This window comes from Dicentrarchus labrax, unplaced genomic scaffold (genome assembly GCF_905237075.1).
Source record: "Dicentrarchus labrax unplaced genomic scaffold, dlabrax2021, whole genome shotgun sequence".
NCBI lineage: Eukaryota > Metazoa > Chordata > Actinopteri > Moronidae > Dicentrarchus > Dicentrarchus labrax.
In genome coordinates, this window is record NW_026136719.1 from 13,044,769 (window position 1) to 13,062,816 (window position 18,048).

At 41.3% G+C, this 18,048-nt stretch overlaps 1 protein-coding gene across 2 annotated transcripts in view; it reads right to left on the reverse strand.

Moving 5' to 3' along the window:
* pcdh17 (protocadherin 17) overlaps positions 1 to 17,115 on the reverse strand; it is a 53,985-nt gene extending 36,870 nt beyond the window's left edge. For both annotated transcript variants that reach the window (XM_051378261.1, XM_051378260.1), the window contains exons 1-2: positions 16,398 to 17,115; positions 12,842 to 15,632 (exon numbers count right to left, since the gene is read on the reverse strand). In XM_051378261.1, coding sequence (XP_051234221.1) covers positions 12,842 to 15,337 — 2,496 coding nt within the window. In that variant the 5' untranslated portion in view covers positions 15,338 to 15,632; positions 16,398 to 17,115. The remainder of the gene's footprint in view (positions 1 to 12,841; positions 15,633 to 16,397) is intronic.
* Positions 17,116 to 18,048: the final 933 nt, after the last annotated feature.

Consider the following 18,048-nt stretch of genomic DNA (forward strand, 5'->3'; position numbering starts at 1 on the left):
AAATCTCTGTTTTGTTTTCCCAGCTGTACTGAAAACATATTGGACCCTGACCCCAAAACCATGGTGCATATTCCACTGTGAAATTTGTTTACAGTTACAGCCATGATTATTCAAATATGTAGAGATGTAGGATGCATCATCTCCTGTTACTTTATAAAGTCTAGTTCTCTTGACTGACTTCATATGTTCTTTGCTGTTTAGACCATAACAGATAATAAATAGGCCATTGCAGCATGGTTTTGTGCTACAATGAGTGACTTGCAAAAACTGTGTTGATTTTCCTCTATACCACAATGTCTGTTACAGGATGGCAGGTTACCATAACTGTCACATGAATGTGTGAGCTGGCATTCCATGTGACTTATGTTTAAAGCTCTGGGCTTATTTGATATAAGGCAACCCTAAATTGACTTGATGCATGTACAATGATGCATCTTTTTATGAAAAGGTTTCAGTTTTTTTTGTGTTTTTTTTTGGACAGTTGAAACTGAACACTATGTACCAAGGGATATTTCAGAAATTGTCACACTGGCACTAATTTCACCCACATCTCTTGCTTTACTGAGGTATTTTCTTCCTTTCCTGCAGACATAACATATCACTGTAGCGTGTATCAGAATGTATCGATTATTTGTCCCGCTCCTAGTGATCCGTCATTTAAAGTATCTTTCTTACTGACAGTCTGTCCTCTCTTCCTCATCACTAATTGTACTGAGCTTGACTACAGTACCACAAATCTAATACAACTCAAGCTGAATAAAGTTGCCAACATACATGTGTTAGGCTAGCCTCTGCCTTGAAATAGTGCGACTGTGTTCTTTGTAGAGCTACAGTGGGGCTTTTTGTAAAAACTTTACAATGAAGCTGGTCACTCAGCTCTAATCCAACTCAATAGTCTCTTTTTGTTAATCATGGTTTGCCATTTGGTGGGCAATATGGCTTTTTCCATCATTAAATAGGGCTGGGTAGCACTTTGGAGGCCTTTATATACAGTTGCATAAACAGAATGATTTGAATATTCACTGCTCACCAGCACACTATTCATAATTAATATGCAACCACTCACATTGATTGCCTATTATTTTTGGTTGACCATACAGTGTCATTAATGATGCCGATGAGCTCAGGAAAAAAGCATTGTTTTGGTGGTTTTGGTAGTCTCAACAAAACCACTTCATGGGTGGGAAAATGGCATGCAAATGAAAGAGTTGACTTGTTATTCCAACACCATACTGAGAAGGGGACTTAAATAATCAATAGGTGAAAAGAAAAAAGGAAAGACAGAAATGAAGGGATGAACAGGGCAGAATGAGGGCTGACTTGGTCGTGCTTGCATCTCTTCATCAAGAAAGACAAGACAAAAACACTACTTCAAAGCTGATTTCCTTCAACCTGTGCAGTTACTGCTACTTTAGTATTCCTTTTGAGGAAGAACCCAAGCAAGCATAGATATAATTTTCTCTCCTGTCTACAAACAACTACTTTGGTCTCATTTCTAAGGTAGTTCCCTTATGTAGAAGTGGAGTAACTGTATTTGCCTTTAAGAGTAACAGCTATGCAAGAGTCAGAATCAGTGCACTTTTTCGGTTTTCCAAGAGCTGCTTTTGTAAAGCACATTCATCCTTTCTAATAATGTTTGTCATTTAATTTTGGATACTAAATTACTGTTAAAGAGCATGGAAGGAAGACTCTGAGGGATAAACAGACCCCCCCCCCCCCCCGAGTCTGGGAGATGGTCAACAAAGCGTTGTTAAACTCGATTCTTAAGCCTGTCATTATCATCTTGAGAATCAACTCACGTAGAAAATAATAAAATGCAAACCTCCTGAGAGAGTGCATATCCTTGAACTTGTTTTTCTCTCTCACTTACACACGGTCCACACACACACACACACACACACACACACACACACACACACACACACACACACACACACACACACACACATACACACACACACACGCCATTACAGGTGTTTGAGATCTTACAGTCTAGCCTATTTCATGATGCATGAAATATCAAATGATGGGCTAAACTAAATCCTGCATATACAAAATGGCTCAGAAGGCTTCTCTTAATAGGCATAAAGTAATACATAATAATCTGTTTACCACAAATTACACAAAAAAAATATAATAATCTGTTTCTTAACTCATATGCATGTAATTGCTTTATTAAGGGCGCTGATTAAACTATTATTGAATGAATCATCCATATCTAACTGAAAAGGACATTACCCATAAACTGTTATGATGTTGACCAACATCCCCTCGGGTGAAGATTACAATAAGCTGCCACATTGGAAACATACAACGGAGGCTCTACACTACGGCAAACTGTCAACATCGTTTTCTCGGTAAATGGAAGAAAATAAAACCAATTTGACTGTGACCCATTTTACAATGCACCTCTAGTTTGAAATCAAATAAATCGAATTCAAGATGAGTGTTTCAGTCAAGGAACACATATCTTTGTGACAGAATATAAGGCAGTTCTAAAACATTTTTATATTTGCAACAAGTAGTATTGATGCGATGCTCGTGGCCTCTTTAGCTTCCCTTTGCCATTCTCCACCAGTACTAAATCAGCGATCAGTCTTAACATGTTTTTAAATCAGAAATATTCACTAAAAAGTTTCAAAAATAACAAGACCTAAGAACACAGCATTGTCCCCAGTGAAACAAAGCACACATATTTAATGACATAAATATACATGAATGAATTGGTGTCAGAGAGTATGTGTGTATATGTTATTCCTGAGCCATTATTATGAGGTCCAGTCAAACCTGTGTGCAGTGCAAAATAATGAGGCAGTCTGTTCAGGCAGTCTTCACCAGACAAAGAAAATCATTAAATAGGACATGAAATAAAGAACATTCTAAATCATAGTCCACTAGACAAAAAGGAGTCTGACTGGATCAGGTTGTGACCCCATCTCTAATTTAAAAACATTTTTTTTTTTGGTCTCCAGTTGAAAAGGGCAGGAAAAACTCCTCATTCTAATCTTACTCCAAAATTACAGGCAGTGTTCTATTTGAAATTATCTTCTGTAATACTTCTGTGTGTCTGCAGTTCCTACCAGCATTAACTTTTACAAATACAACACTGACAACAAGTCTGCAGCCAATTCAGTCTCAGCTGCTGTCAGCTGCCTCTGAATTAAGCTCAGAGGAAACTTTTCTGCTCTGAAAAGGAGAGGTGCTATGAGATGGTGCGTTTGTACTCCTATCATCACAATTCACATCTGTGGCAGTTTAGCCCCAGGAGTAAATGATAAATGTAGCTTTTGGCACAGATATTTATTTCAACACACAAAAAACCGCAACACAGCAGTTTGCCAGCTCTCCTAAAATAGCATTATTGTTTTCCCTCACTACTTTAACTTACTTTGTGTAGACACATTTAACCAGCTGCTCTGGGCACTGTAGTTTACAGCTGGGATCAGTCTTATGATTACTGATAAAGGAAAATATGTTAACTTTGGAAAAGGAAGAAGAGAAGTTGAAGACAGAGGACTTTACTTGATGCTGAATTGTGAGGAGAGCAGTATGTGATCTTGGTGTGTAAGCTACTAATCATTCAGCACTTGGTCATCAATAGTTACAACAGCTTTGCCGTTAACTGAAGTCTTGAGTCAGCACTGACCTTGCTTCACCCTCATTAATCCAAAGCCAACTCAGCCCAAAAATCCAAAGCAGTTACAGAGGCCTATCATACTGTACATTTTAAGAGAAGCATACATGAATGCATCCATACAGAAGAATAGGGCTGCACGATATGGTAAAATGTTTTTTTAATTTTAACACGTTAAATATTTTCACTGAAAACATATTCTATTTTGTTGGGGTCTGTACCAAACAACATGTTTTCTTACATCTGGAGAAAAAGATTTGTTGGTCAGGGCCATACTGCAATTTCAATATTATTTAAATTGATTGTGCAGCCCTACATAGAATGACATAGTATACCTAACCCAACCTTTGAATATTAGATTCCATTTCTGCCAATATATCCTCCTAAATGTTTAAAGCAATAGTTGAGAAGATCAATACTGCTCTCAAACTAAATATGACTTCAAGGTGATATTGCTTATGACTGTTTCCGGCCAAGAAATCGCTCGACACAAAATCTCCCAATGTGTTGTTTTTAGATGTGGTTAAACAAACAAGATGTAACAAATTAATTAGGGCGCTTTAGAGATGCTAGTAGGCAGATTTTGTTACCTTAGCTAGCCAGGCTAGCTGTTTCCCCCCTTTGTCCAATCTTTATGCTAAGCTATGCTAACCAGCTTCTGGCTGTAGCTTCAGATTAAGTGGTAGAGAGTGGTTTCAATCTTCTCAATCTTCGTTAACTACAATGTTTTCCCTCTTCAGATGATGGGATGCTGATATTTCTACAACTAATTAGAAATTACCGCTGAATGGAACAATATGACCCAATGAATTACAACATAAAAATGCATTCATAAAGTAAACTGAACATAAGTCCATATCCTTCAGTATTTGGTGTGATATTCAGATAAGCATGCTCCTCATTTACAGTAAGCCAGCATTGCACTTTAAGTTCTTAAGAAAAGCAGAGTGTTTGCAGCCTTGCAATCTAAAAATGAAACGCCGTCAACCTGTTTTCAGGCTGCTAAAAGCACACGTTTACTGTTTTTTCAAAATGAGATTATTAAGCCCTCGTAGCCAGTATAAGCATCAAATTTGACAAAAGAAACAATCATTATATTATTTAGTTTTGAAACAAACCGTCCGCAAAACGTGATCTAGTTTGTGGGTTAACAAGAAAGAACTGAGAGATTGTGAACAAAAACATTAAAGAACAAAATTATTCCATTTGAATTGATGGAGGAAGAGCCGCTCCGTGGATGAAAGGATTTGAGATATTTCCCCAAAGCCTAGAACCAAGGCCAGAGGCAGATAAATAAACACGCAAACACAGACACACAGAATGCAGGCACACATGTCTAATATCAATACATGCACAAGTGCACACACACACACACACACCTGCGTTCTCCCTCTCTGTTTCTCTATGCACACGGCAGATGGACTATGTCTAGTTTTACTTCAAGGTGACCTATCTACTGTATATATCGGGTCAGAGGTATCTGAGCAAAAGCAGGGGCCAGGAAAAGGAGAAATGGAAGACAGGGAGGATACTGTCCATACACCTGGGTAAAAAAAAAAAAACAGAAAAGGCTTTAGGATAATGCTCCATTGTCAAAGTGTTGGATGCCAGTTGCTCTCAGTCTCTTTTAAGTGCATCTATGGTGCATTAAGAATCTGTCAGACCAGCTTTAGCATTAATCAGCTAGCCCACAGAAGAAACAATCACACATAATCTCAAGCTCTAAACCCAGCTGACCTTCTCTTGAAATGCACAGATAAACTCCCTTTGAAACCTCAGTCATTCAAAGACACACACAGGCCAGAGCCCCAGCGCTTGTAATTTTTTTCCAGCCCGCTCTCCCTCCCCTGTAGTCTATCTGATTGGTTCCTCCCACAGCAGCACCCATGTCTCTCCACCTGGGAGTACATCGACTCAGCATGTCAACGTGACCTCAAAGAGGACACATTTCAGACAGAGGGGCTGTTTTAGCACATCAATCTGGAAAGAGGAGAGGAGATGAGGGGAGGGGAGGGGAGGGGAGAGGAGAGGAGAGGAGAGGAGAAGAGAGGAAGAAAGGAAGGAAGGAAGAAAAGAGAAAAGAGAGGAGACGGGCAGAATACACAAGTTCCATTCATCATCTCAGCAGCGTTGAGAGTGTATAAATAGCAAGATCTGTTCAGAGTTATCATTGAGCCAACGCTTCCAACGCGGTACTTCATTTATTAAGACCGTGCGCAGATCAATACGGCAGACATATACACTCTGTACTGTTGACAAGATAATCTCATCATTATGAATTTGGCTTGGGTCGTCAGTAACATGAGCAATTGCAACGCTTATCTGAGATGACAAGAGCAGAGAGAAAGAAAGGGAAACCGAAAAAGAAAGCGAGTCAGGGAAAGAGCGAGGGGAAGCAAGAGAGGGAGAGAGTGAGCACCAGTTCTTTTTTTTTAACTAAGCAATGCTCAGAGCGATAGATAATGAAATCCAGTATTTCAGTACCAAACAGAGCAAAAATCTATAAGAAACGGAGCAAACCAGCAATTGATCTGAATGCTAAAGGTCCCAAAAAGATTTTTCTCTAAGACATAAACCCAGTGAGGGGCCAATTGAGTACATCTGTGTAGCACAATAGAAAAAGATGAAACCGGCCAAATATACCATTTTCAATACGCCATTAGCACTCAGCGTCGCCACTGCTACCCTGAAGAGCAGACATAGTCAAACGTTTGATGACAAATCTTGTGTGCCCACCACTTAGTGGGACTTTTGTTTAGGCAATAACATCTGAGAGTGCCGACTCATTCGCCTCTGTTGCCACAAACACATAACAGCCACTGCAAAACACAGTGGCTGTCAATTCCCTTCAGACACACACAGGGCTTTAGACATGGGAGTCAGATTTCAAACTGTGCTACAGATATAAGCAGGAACAGAGGAAGACAGTGGGATCTCTCCTATTAGAGTGTCGGACCTTTCTCAAACACACACAAACATGCAAACGTACTCTGGCAGGATTACACCGTTTAGAAAAATACTGCTCAAATTGCAAAGCACACTGTAGTTTCTGAAGTGAACAACTGTAATGTACACTTCAGTGGTTGTATAAAAGAGATGAAGCCTCTTTTATACCGCCTTGTTTTGACATGTAGTTAGGTGAAATTAGAGCAAATGAGATGGTATTCATGATATATCCCTCCAATCAATTAATCACATTACTGATGAAGCTGAAGAAGTGCTGAACTGTAGAAGGCAAGGACACGGAGAGAGAGATTCAGGGAGAAGGGGATAAATCATTTCTCTTATACTAATGAGATAGAAGGTGAGAACAGATTCACATAACTCATTCTTTGGACTGCGTGTTGTTTCTACAGCACATGCCTAGGGGGCAGAGTGAAGGAAGATGTGGCAGAAATAAAAGCTCTCTCAAGTTGGACCCATGCCAAGACACAGCAGAGCGACTTCCACTTTGTTTGACTTTGAAAGTGTTTGATTTACAGCAAGGAGACCCAGCTGCTGGCAGTTCAAAGAATACATCGCCATGCCATGTACACCTATAGCCTTCTGTGTGCACATTACAGTGAGGTCACTCATATATATATATATATATATATATATATACATCTATTGCTGCAGCTCCAGCACCCTGCTGCTCAAAACGTTAAGTCTAAAGAACCCAGGAGATATCTAAGAGCCCTCAGGGGGCAGGCAGCCTCTACAGGGAAGCCCATTCCAATCTGAAGGAACCAGCAAGACCGGTGCTTCAGAGCGCAGCTGGTGGTAGCACAGGAGCATGTGTGCATGTGCGTACACACACACATCGATACACGGCAGCTGAATCTTAGATTCCTTCACTGTGAAGGTTGTGTTTTGTTCTCTTGTTTTTGTGACCTCAGTTGATGCTATGTTGGCTCCTTGTGCCGGAGCTGTTTGTGCACAAAGCCAGCAGAACCAAGGTAAATGTTTCAGAAATCTACTGGGGCGTGCACATATTCTTCTTTTTCTCTTCTTTTTCCTTAACACAATACATTGAAATGATAAAAAAGAAACAGACAGATCCATCCGGTGAAGGCATGCACTTGCAATGCAACATAAATGTGGGCAATTAGGACATGACAACATGATGCAATATTTTAAAGCTCCGGTGTCAGTGAAATAAACAGAGGAGTCCTGATCATCCGCTTCCCATTTATCACAACTTACACTGTGATGTAAGTACGCACACACAATAACTTGAGACTGAACGTCCACTGACAATCCACAGTCTTGTTATCATGCCCATGTCATCTCCAATAGGCTGCTTCCTATTGAACCAAGCAAATTGGTTTAATGTGTCCGGCCAATCAGGCTATCACGAAGGTCAACTTGTATTCTCATATCCTGTCTCTTTCTCTGCACTTGAAAAAAAACAAAATTCCTTTGTTGCCCTGCATTGCTGGGTCGGGAGGTCTGTTAAAATAATGAAATTATGCAGCACAGACAAGTGCTGTGTCCACATGAATGCACAAGAGCTGGCTGAAAGGATTTCTAGTGGCTGACCAATAAGACCAATATACTGTCTTCAGTCATCTATCCATCTTTCTATCTACACTACTGGAGTTTGTTACAGCTGGAAATTGTGTCTAGTGGTGGGCATAGTCAGGGACATCTATATTCAATTATTTAGCAGGGTTACTTAGATTTTGGAGAACTTGCAATAAATAAAACATTAACTTCCACAGCTCCATCCAATCACAAACAAATTGTCTGTGTACTTGTAATATACATCTGCAAATAACTATTAATTGTGTTAATCTTTTACAAAGTCTGTTTAATGTTTTCCATGGAAATAGTGGTCAAGGAAAACACTAAAAGCAAGAGAAAAAGATAAAGACACGCACTGTCTTTTTAAAACTTGAAAGTTATTACTCATCTCCACTTTCTCTCATGCTCCCTCACATTGCAAAGGGCAAGTAAATTAATGCTTCAGTTCTGCTTATAAGAAAGTAAGTTATTTTTCCCACTTACCCTGTGTTCTGTCCTGCACTTCCCCCCACTTCCCTCCCATGTTCACAAATAGCCAGAGACCTCTGATGTTTATCATGACATCTTCCGCTACCCTCTGATTTGTTAAACGTTATGATTTATTAATGAAAGAGGATGCAAATATAGCTGCTGTTTTGTGCTGCACATTACACTGCTGCTACAGCTTCAAAACGCATCTGTATTGAAACAAGCACTTCTGCAAATTGAAACACCAGTAATGGCAGTTAATAAATGAAACATTCAATGACAAAATGTCTTTATTTTGGATATATAGAGATAACATAATTTACTGTTGTTCCCCAGAGCAACATTCTGTGGTCTGAAGGCACTCCCTATCAGTTGTATCTATCACATGAGCTTGAGGGAGATAAAGAAAAATAAAACTCCCCATTAATAATTCAGAATTTCAGCGTGTAGTGTTATGTACAGTAGCAGCAGGTTTATTTGAGGAAATATGAAGATACACCCTAAAGCGAGCTGATAATAATTTTTTTTTTATATACTGGCAAGCTCAAATATAACAAATCTGGCCTAGTGGCCCAGAAGAGCTCAACTAGGGGACAAAAGTAAACAAATTACAAATGGCTTCTTGAACTGTCTCTCATTCCTATGAATGCATCTAGTTGCTGAGCTGCTCAATCCTGTCTGCAAGCAAGCTTCAGTACATACAGGTTTACCAAACTAATTCCATAGAAAGCTCCAGAGGAAAGCAGTTATCTAAAGATGAAGGGAGAGGGAGAGAAATGAAATAAAGAGCGCTTTTCTATTCATTGCCTCAGTGGCCACTGAAGTGTGGGAGCAATTTCAATACAATATATAGCGAGGCTTTGATAAGACTTCGGTAGAATCCTTAAAAACAGCCCAAGCCTGGTTACATGTGCATCTGTGTGTTTGTGTGCACGACTGTGTGTGTGTTTCTTGGAGGAAGGGTGTTTCAAGGTTCGGACAAATGCAAGATTGTCCCGCTCATAAAAGAGAGGGGCTCTGTCACGGAGCCTGCCAGCTAAAGGCTTAAATCACATGCCTGGAATACACAATGACGTTACACCCACACACACACAGGCTCCCTTAATTATGCAGAGTAAGACCATTCCTGGAAGCATTCATTTTCAACATCTGCTCCAGCTACATTGTTGGCATGCATATGCTCAACTTAAACAGATCAAAGGAGTGAAAATTGTATCTCCTATATTGTATACACACTACTTAAATGATCTCAGTCACACCTCTTAACTGTTTTTTTCCGCATTGTTTAAAAGTACACAATAGGGTTATGCCTGCCAGTCATTTTGAGAATCCATTCAAAGACTTTGGTTTATTATACTTTGTTACAATTTGCCTTGCTTTTCTAATTTATATGCTGTAAAAGTGTGAAAACTATGTCTTTCATCATCAATCATGGATTGCATCATTAGATGTCTGCTTTGTAAATTCAGTGCTTGCAATTCAAACCAACTGAAACAAAATATTGTCATGCAGGCAATTCCATAAAAATATTCTATATTCCACGTATTTGTTTCGTATTCATGGCTGACATTTTTCATTAGGGTGGTAGAAGCCTCCTCACCAAGTGACGAGTGACAATGTCAAGGAGAAGGGGGTCTCTAGCCTCTGCTGACTTGACACCCTCATCTTAATGTCACCCTACACAAGGCAGAATGCCGCCACCTAAAGGCAGTTTTTTTAGCCTTTCAGACTCCCCCTTTGCCTCTGTACCACCTGCACCTTATTAACATGGATGGTCTCCCACCGAGACAGGATTCTTTTTAATTACAGTTTCATGGTGAATCAAATTACAACACTCAAAACTTATCAAAACAAATCAATATGATAAATTATGGTCCAATTAAAAGTAATGAAACAGGAGTCTTTGAATGTTTGATAACAATGAGGGCAACTCCTCGAAAAAGGCAGCAAGAAAGCAGCAGAGAAACCTATGAACCAGTCAGTGGGCCACAGACCGGCACAGCTGCTTAAGCTAATGTGGGACAAAATCCGAAAAACATATTCAAGACAGAGTGGGCGCATGCTCACTCTTTGGAGCGAATTACTGAAATCCCTTCTTCCTGAGCATTGAGGAATTTTGCAGCAGATTGGTTTTAACCTTGATTCCACACTAAGTAATTCCCTTCAACGCCTTAAGCGGAATTAGGCATCATTACGTATCATCCATCTCCTTATCCCAGGAATTCTCTTTAGAAATGAAATGAAGCTCTCCACTGGGCCGGGTGCTGGCACGGTGGTGACAATGATAAGGCCAGCAGAGCTCTGCTGATATGTTCATATTATTCTCCTCTCCCAGCTAGAGACCAAGCCCAGCCTGTCTGCCAGTGCACCACTATAAAACATCATTAGAGGCCAGCAGCAGCGTGGAGAGAGACTGGGAGTTGCAGGCATTTACAGTAGCCCTACTAGATGCATGTGAAGACAGGAGCACTAAGGTGCCCTTGTGAAACTGACTGAGCAGGCGATATGCTCCCACTTTATCTATCTCTTTATTTATTTTTCCTATTTAGCCTCTCCTCCCGTGGCAACTGTAGTGACAGATGGGCTGAGAGGCCTAGGGATCGATGGAAGGGGAATTCTGTCTTTGTTTCCTGACATTTTTCCCATAGCCACTCTTCTCTGACTCAGGTTACTTACTGTCCACACGAACAGGGAGAGGAGGCAGAAGCAGAGAGGAGGGAGGAAAGTGATACGCTTCTGTACAGCTTCTGAAGAAACTTAATGCCTCAGGCCATCTTCCTCTACACAGGTTTCTGTTGAATAATACAATAGAGCACCCTGCACGCCTGATGCATCGAGGGGACCCTCTGTAAACAAGACACTAAGGAATGTGTTGCTGCCGCTCTTGCTTGTTTTCCCTTTTGACAATCTAAAGGGGGGGGGGAGAGAAAAGTGCACAAAATGGGTGTGCAACAGCCCTGCGCAGACTAATTCATCATCACTACATTAGCAGAGAAACAGCCTGCAGAATGGACCAGCAATTATTCTGTCTCTCTGATTAGGAAGCCTTAACGGTCTCTGTGTTGACCCTTGCCCTATACAGCTGGCTCATAATAGAAGCAGGGCTGAGACTGAGAGTGGGAACAACAGACAGTGGCCTTCCTCCCTGGTGAGAACACATCACATCTGATCACAGTCATCGTCACATCTATGTCCAGTGCAAACAGTGGGATAAAAAAGATAGCAGCGAGCCTAAGCGTGACACCAATGGTTACAGTCAATCAGGGCGTAACTGGAAAGAATGTAATTCTCCCATTGTGCTAAACAGTGTAAAGTCATAGGCAGAACTTAATAATAATAAAACTCACAGGGAGCAATTTTTATTTGCTCACAATAGGTAAACATCATAATAAAACAACATTTTGCTACAACTGCCCATTATCCCCAGCATTACCACTGTCTTAAGCAGGCCTTAATCCTCGTCTGACACGACAGACTTTAAATGGGTTTAAGGCCAAAGACACAGAGAAGTTATCACGTTAGAGGCTTATATACCCAAGTACTCCACACAAAGACGTATAAAGTAGCTGAAAATAAGTACAATCTGCTAATCTCTAAGAATTAAAATGGCTAGAATTACCCACAAGTGTTATAAACAGTGGCTTGAAACAGCAGAAAATGTATGTCACTCTTTGGAGTAACTTTTCTCTAATGATGTGATATTATAGGTCTTAATATTACTGTGTACAGGTCTATTAAAATAATTTACAAACGATTTTTATTTTCAAATAAATCTAGTCTTAGGACATGCATGTGGGATAATTTGGTAGTTTAAAATGGAACCGGTCCTGAAAACCCACATACCTGCTTATAACTCAGCCACAGGCTAAACTCTTTAGTCCGCAGGAATGAAATGACAGCGATCGAGTGATTAATGAAAAATTTCTACATAAAAACTGATTTCAAAAGCCTACCGTGACATATTTCAAGCACAACTGATTTGTGTTGATGTCACTGGCTCTGTTCTATAAGAGCACCAGAATGACTGTTTAATCCTTTTAATGCTCACCCCTCCCTCCCCTATGTCTCTCTCTGTACTCTTGGGCCTCTCTGCCTCTGCCTGTCCTTATCTTCTTTTTCTTTCATTTTACAAAACAAGGGGCGAACGTTGATACAGGAAATGGGAGCTTTCGGAGGGTTGTGATGTGAAAATGGTGGCATAACAGTGAAGGAGGAGAGTGCAATTTCCCTTACCTGTATTATGGACATGCGGTTAGTAGGTGTGTCTGTAGTGCTGGTGACTGGGCCTGTGAAGCTGGTGTGGCATCCCACGTGGCCTTGGGGCACGCTGAGGTTATTGGCAGTGGGCTTGAGGTACATGACCTCTGACCTTGGTGAGCTGAGTGGCAGGCGTGTCTGGTAGTCAAAGTACATGGGAGAGGTGGCCAAGGAAGGGCTGCTTACCACATTCATCACATTCATGGCATCCCGCTCTTCCACCTCGCTTTGCACCAGCATGATGTCGTTCTTGTTAATCTTCTTCTTCTTGCCTTTTCCCAGCTGAGGGTGAGAGTATTCTGCAATGCGACAATTATAGGTACGAATCTCCTTGTTTTCCCGCTTGCACTTGATCGCTATGGTCACCATGGCAGCCAGAAGCATGATAGATATGATGCTTAGAGTTACAATAAGAGGCAGGGACATGTCCCAGTTCTGATTGTCCTTCGTGCGTGGCAGTCCATCAGGAGGACGTCCGTCAGAGGCCTTGATGATGAGCCTGGCGGCAGCAGTGAGGGTTGGTTTGCCGTGGTCCGATACTCGGATGATCAGCTCCACAATGGGGCTTACATCATCCCAGAATGGGTGGGCTGTTCGCACCTCCCCAGTGACTGGATCAATCTCAAAGAGGTGCTCCTCATTGCCATCTGAGATCTCATAGGTGAGCCTTCCACTCTCACCATAGTCATTGTCCACTGCCCTCACTGTGGTGACAATGTAGCCAACCCCAACATTACGCGGCACATGGATTTCAGCCGTGTCATTTAGGAGTAGGGGCAGAACTATGACAGGGATGTTGTCATTGACATCCAGAACACTGATGCGCACTGTAGCATTGCTCTCCAGGTGTGGAGATCCAGCATCTTTAGCAAGAACCTTGAAGTCAAAATACTTAATTTGCTCATAGTTAAAAGATCGCACAGCATAGATTGCTCCATTAGCAGCGTTCACATTGACATAAGTGTTGACATCACCGCCACTCACATTGGAGTTGATTATGCTGTAGTACACTGTGCCATTCTGGCCAAGGTCTGGGTCATGTGCCAGAACTGATCCTAGGTACTCCCCTGGGATATTGTTCTCAGGTATTTGAAGAAGGTAAACTGACTTAGTAAAGCGAGGAACATTGTCATTCTCATCCAGAATCTTTACAGTGAAGGATTTTGTGGAGTTAAGAGGAGGAATTCCATTGTCTTTGGCAACAATAGTGACATTGTACTCATCCTGTACCTCTCTGTCCAAGGGCCTGTCTGTCACCACTGTATAGAAGTTATCATAGTTCTCCTCAAGTTTAAAAGGGACACTACCCAGTACTCTACACTGAAGCTGCCCATTCCTGCCTGAATCCTTGTCTGTGACACGGACCAGAGCAATGACAGTGCCTGGAGGTGCTGCCTCACTGATGGCTCCCTGTCTCACAGACACAAAGCCTATAGACGGCCAGTTGTCATTCCTGTCAAGCACTTTAACAGTGACTTTACAATGGCCTGGGATTGGATTGGGACCTAGATCCTTTGCCTGGACGTCAATCTCAATAACTGGGCTTTCTTCGTAGTCAATTTCGCCCTGAATCTTTATGACCCCTGTTCTTGAATCTATGGAGAAGAGCTCCCGGATTCTCTCTGGGGCATAGCCACTAAAAGAATAGACTACTTGTCCATTGTTACCCTCATCAGGATCAGTAGCATTTAAGTCGATCAGAACTTTACCAGGAGGTGAATTTTCAGGAATTTCCACAACATATGAGGCCTGATCAAACACAGGGCTGTTATCATTAGAATCAATAACTTTGACATTTATCTGCATGGTACCTGACCTAGGATATTCCCCTCCATCAGTGGCTGACAAAATAAGGGTGTGATGGCTTCGTTCTTCTCGGTCCAATGGTCGTTGAATAACTAATTCTGGGAATTTAGTTCCGTCCCCACGGGACTTTACCTCCAAAGAAAAGAGATTGTAGTCGTCGCGTGTTATTTGATAGGTTTTCAGGCCGTTTTCCCCTGCATCTGGGTCATGCGCGCTGGTCAGGGGAAAGCGGGTCCCTGGCACTGCGTTTTCCGAAATGTCAATATCAATCTGATCAGAGGGGAAAGTGGGTGAGTTGTCATTAATGTCCTGAATATCTATTTTGATCATGCAGATTTCTTTGTCATTGGCAAAAACCTCCATAGAGAGCTGGCACTTGGGGTTTCTCTTACACAATGTTTCCCTGTCAATTCGCTGCTTTGTGTACAACAGTCCACTTTGGGGGTCCACGTCTATGAGATGCGGAGCGGAGTTCTCCAGCACCCTGAAGTTGGCTTTCTTACCCTGTCCTGCCTGTCCAACTTGTTCGAGTCCGAGTCTAGCATCTTTGGCAATGTTCCCAATCACTGTCCCCGGACCCTGTTCTTCCGGGACAGAGTAATTTAAGTTTTTCAATGTCAGGGCTTGAGCCCATAAGAGGAGGAAAAAGAAAATAGAAAGATACATCCCCACTCCGTAAAAGCTTCAATAAACGGTGTTGTGTTTACTCCTCCTTTGACCTGTTGATATTTTGTTCAAATTTGGTATTTCTATTATTCTGGATCAAATAAAGAGTTCTGTTCATCATGTGAGGCCTTGGCATTTGTCTTTGTGGATTGTCTCTCTCTTCCTCTGCCTCTTCCAGCAATCTGTAGTGCCGAACACCTAATTTATATTCAGCTGAGCGCCCAGACTCATCTGAGCAATAATCGCAATCCAGTCTCCAAACAGAATAGTCATTGTAAGTGTTCACTCATACAACCTAAGAAAGAAACAGAAAAAGATACATTTGTTATAATGTATATGTAGCAATTAGTCACCCAAATAAAAATAGACTAAGCTACACTGTAGCCATCCTGCCGGTAAGAAATCAGATCCACCACTGAGCCAAAAATGAAACAGGGCTCATGTGTAATTCATCTCCACAATTATGGGGGAAGCTTGTCAATTAGTTAACCTTGGGAAGACACTTGGCGCAGCCCTGACACACAGGGACATAATGATTCCCATTGTATCTTATTTACTACATGTATTATTATTAACACAATACTCAGGAGGCGGGTTTTAATCTATATCTAATGTGCAATGCACGACCTGACCCTAGTGTGATAATGCTGACTGAAACTGTAATAGGGCAACTTTAATAATATGGTAACACTGCAGGCATACAACTGAAGATGGCCTATTGTGACGGCTATTTAAATAAATGTGTATAAAATGAGCCTCTTACACGCATTAACAAATCCGCATAATCCGGATATTCGCAATGAGCCTTATAAAAATTCGGAAATGAGCTGCCAACATCTCAGCACAGCCACGTAATTCTCCCCACTGGTGCTCTATGTCTCTCGCCCTCTCTCTCTCTCCGCAAGATTCAACGGTCCTTGGAAGAAGCTGTTGCATCCGCATGCATTGATGGTTGTAAAATAACAACCGTTTGAACAACAGACAGTACTTCCAGCGGGGAAATTACACAACAGAAGAGACCTAAAGAAGAACATAAAAAAGGTTAAAAAAAAAAACTTACCAAAAGAAACTGCTGCAATAGTCCAAAAAACATAACTGTGAAATTCAAAACAGTCAGTTCCAGCAGGGTTCAGGGAGACTTTCATCCCCAAGCCACTTCAGTAGGTACCACCCGTATCCTCTCTCCCTTCTCTGTGCAGGAAAAACGCCACAAGCCTCCGATGCACACGCAGGCTACAGTGCAGCGCAGTGGAAATAAAAAAAAGTGCTCCAGAAAAGTATGACTGTAATGTCAATGAGCTGAAGTCCTCTCCGCTGTCTGATTAGGATGCAGCGGCTCGCCTTCTGCCTGCAGTGAGTCACCGTTCTTCAGGAAGGAAAACTGTTCTAAGAAATACTCTATGTGGAGAGGGGGGGAAAAAATCCAGATGTGTAGAAAGGTAGATCCAAAGTGGATATTTTAAAAGGCGATCAGTGTTTTTTTTTCAACCCGTCCGAAACAGCGCTGAGTGACTGATTCCCGTTGTGGCATTTTGTCCTTGTCCGCCGTACACCCCCCCACCCGTCAAAGTCCACACACAGAAAAAGAGAGACAGCTGCTGAGGAGGTGGTCAGCAACAACCCCGCATTCTGGCGCAAGTCTCTCTGTAGTAGTCAGAAAAAATGGTGATTTTCTTGAATATATGCGCACTGTCGTTATTTAGTATTTTCTGCACGTAAAACAGCCCTAAGCACATTGAACGCTTCCTCTCACTGACTGAACTCTGGACACCGCATGGTGCATTAAACATTGTCGCTACTCCTCTGGCAGCCAATGGATTTGAAGAGGAGGGAAGAGAAGGAGGGATTCAAAAGCCGCTTTGGGTACAGACTACAAATGATTGGTGGCTCGCAGTTCACCGGTAACGCATCTGTTTTTTTCAAATATCACACTTCATTGTTGTTTACAATAAAGGAAACCGTGCGTTGGACAGCCTTGCCAAGGGACGTAGCGACCAGGCTGAGATGATTTGAAATTTCAGTTGAGCCCATTCATCAATAACGGACAAGCAGATTTAAATTCTGTGGAAATTAAATCAGAAACTGAATGTAAGATGTGGGTTCTCTACCTTATATTCAGAAATGTGTATACTATAATAGTATTCTTAAATAATAATTGTAGTTACTTAAGAAGGTTAACCTTGGGATGATGACTGATTGGACTGTGTGTGTTTTTATGTACCAGACATCACTTTTTTCATCAAAAACGTCACGTTTTTTCAGTTTCATTCTACATGTAGTGTGTGTTTGGCATATTCTAGCCAACTCTACTTTAGATATGTGCTTTTGAACCCGAATTAAAAGTTTTATTGTAAAAATATTCCCTGCAGTGCCTAGATACAGTATCTGTGAGAGTACTCTGCATTATTATGCAGGTCTGTTATGCCACCTGAGAAGCAGCAGTAATTGCATTAAACATTTCTGTATGTAATTAAAAGTGTTGAATACCTGGGAAATTATATGACGTGAAATGATGAGGGATTTGGAGTTGATGTTTGCAGCAGCAGGTAAGTGACAAAGAAAATCTGCATTGTCTTGTTCAGTATTATACTATACAATTAGCTTGAAACCCATATTCCATAATGTCTCTGTCTATTATAGAACTGGAAGGAAGACTACTAAAATAATTGGTAACTCTTTTAGTAATTGATTAATTGTTTACGTCACATTTT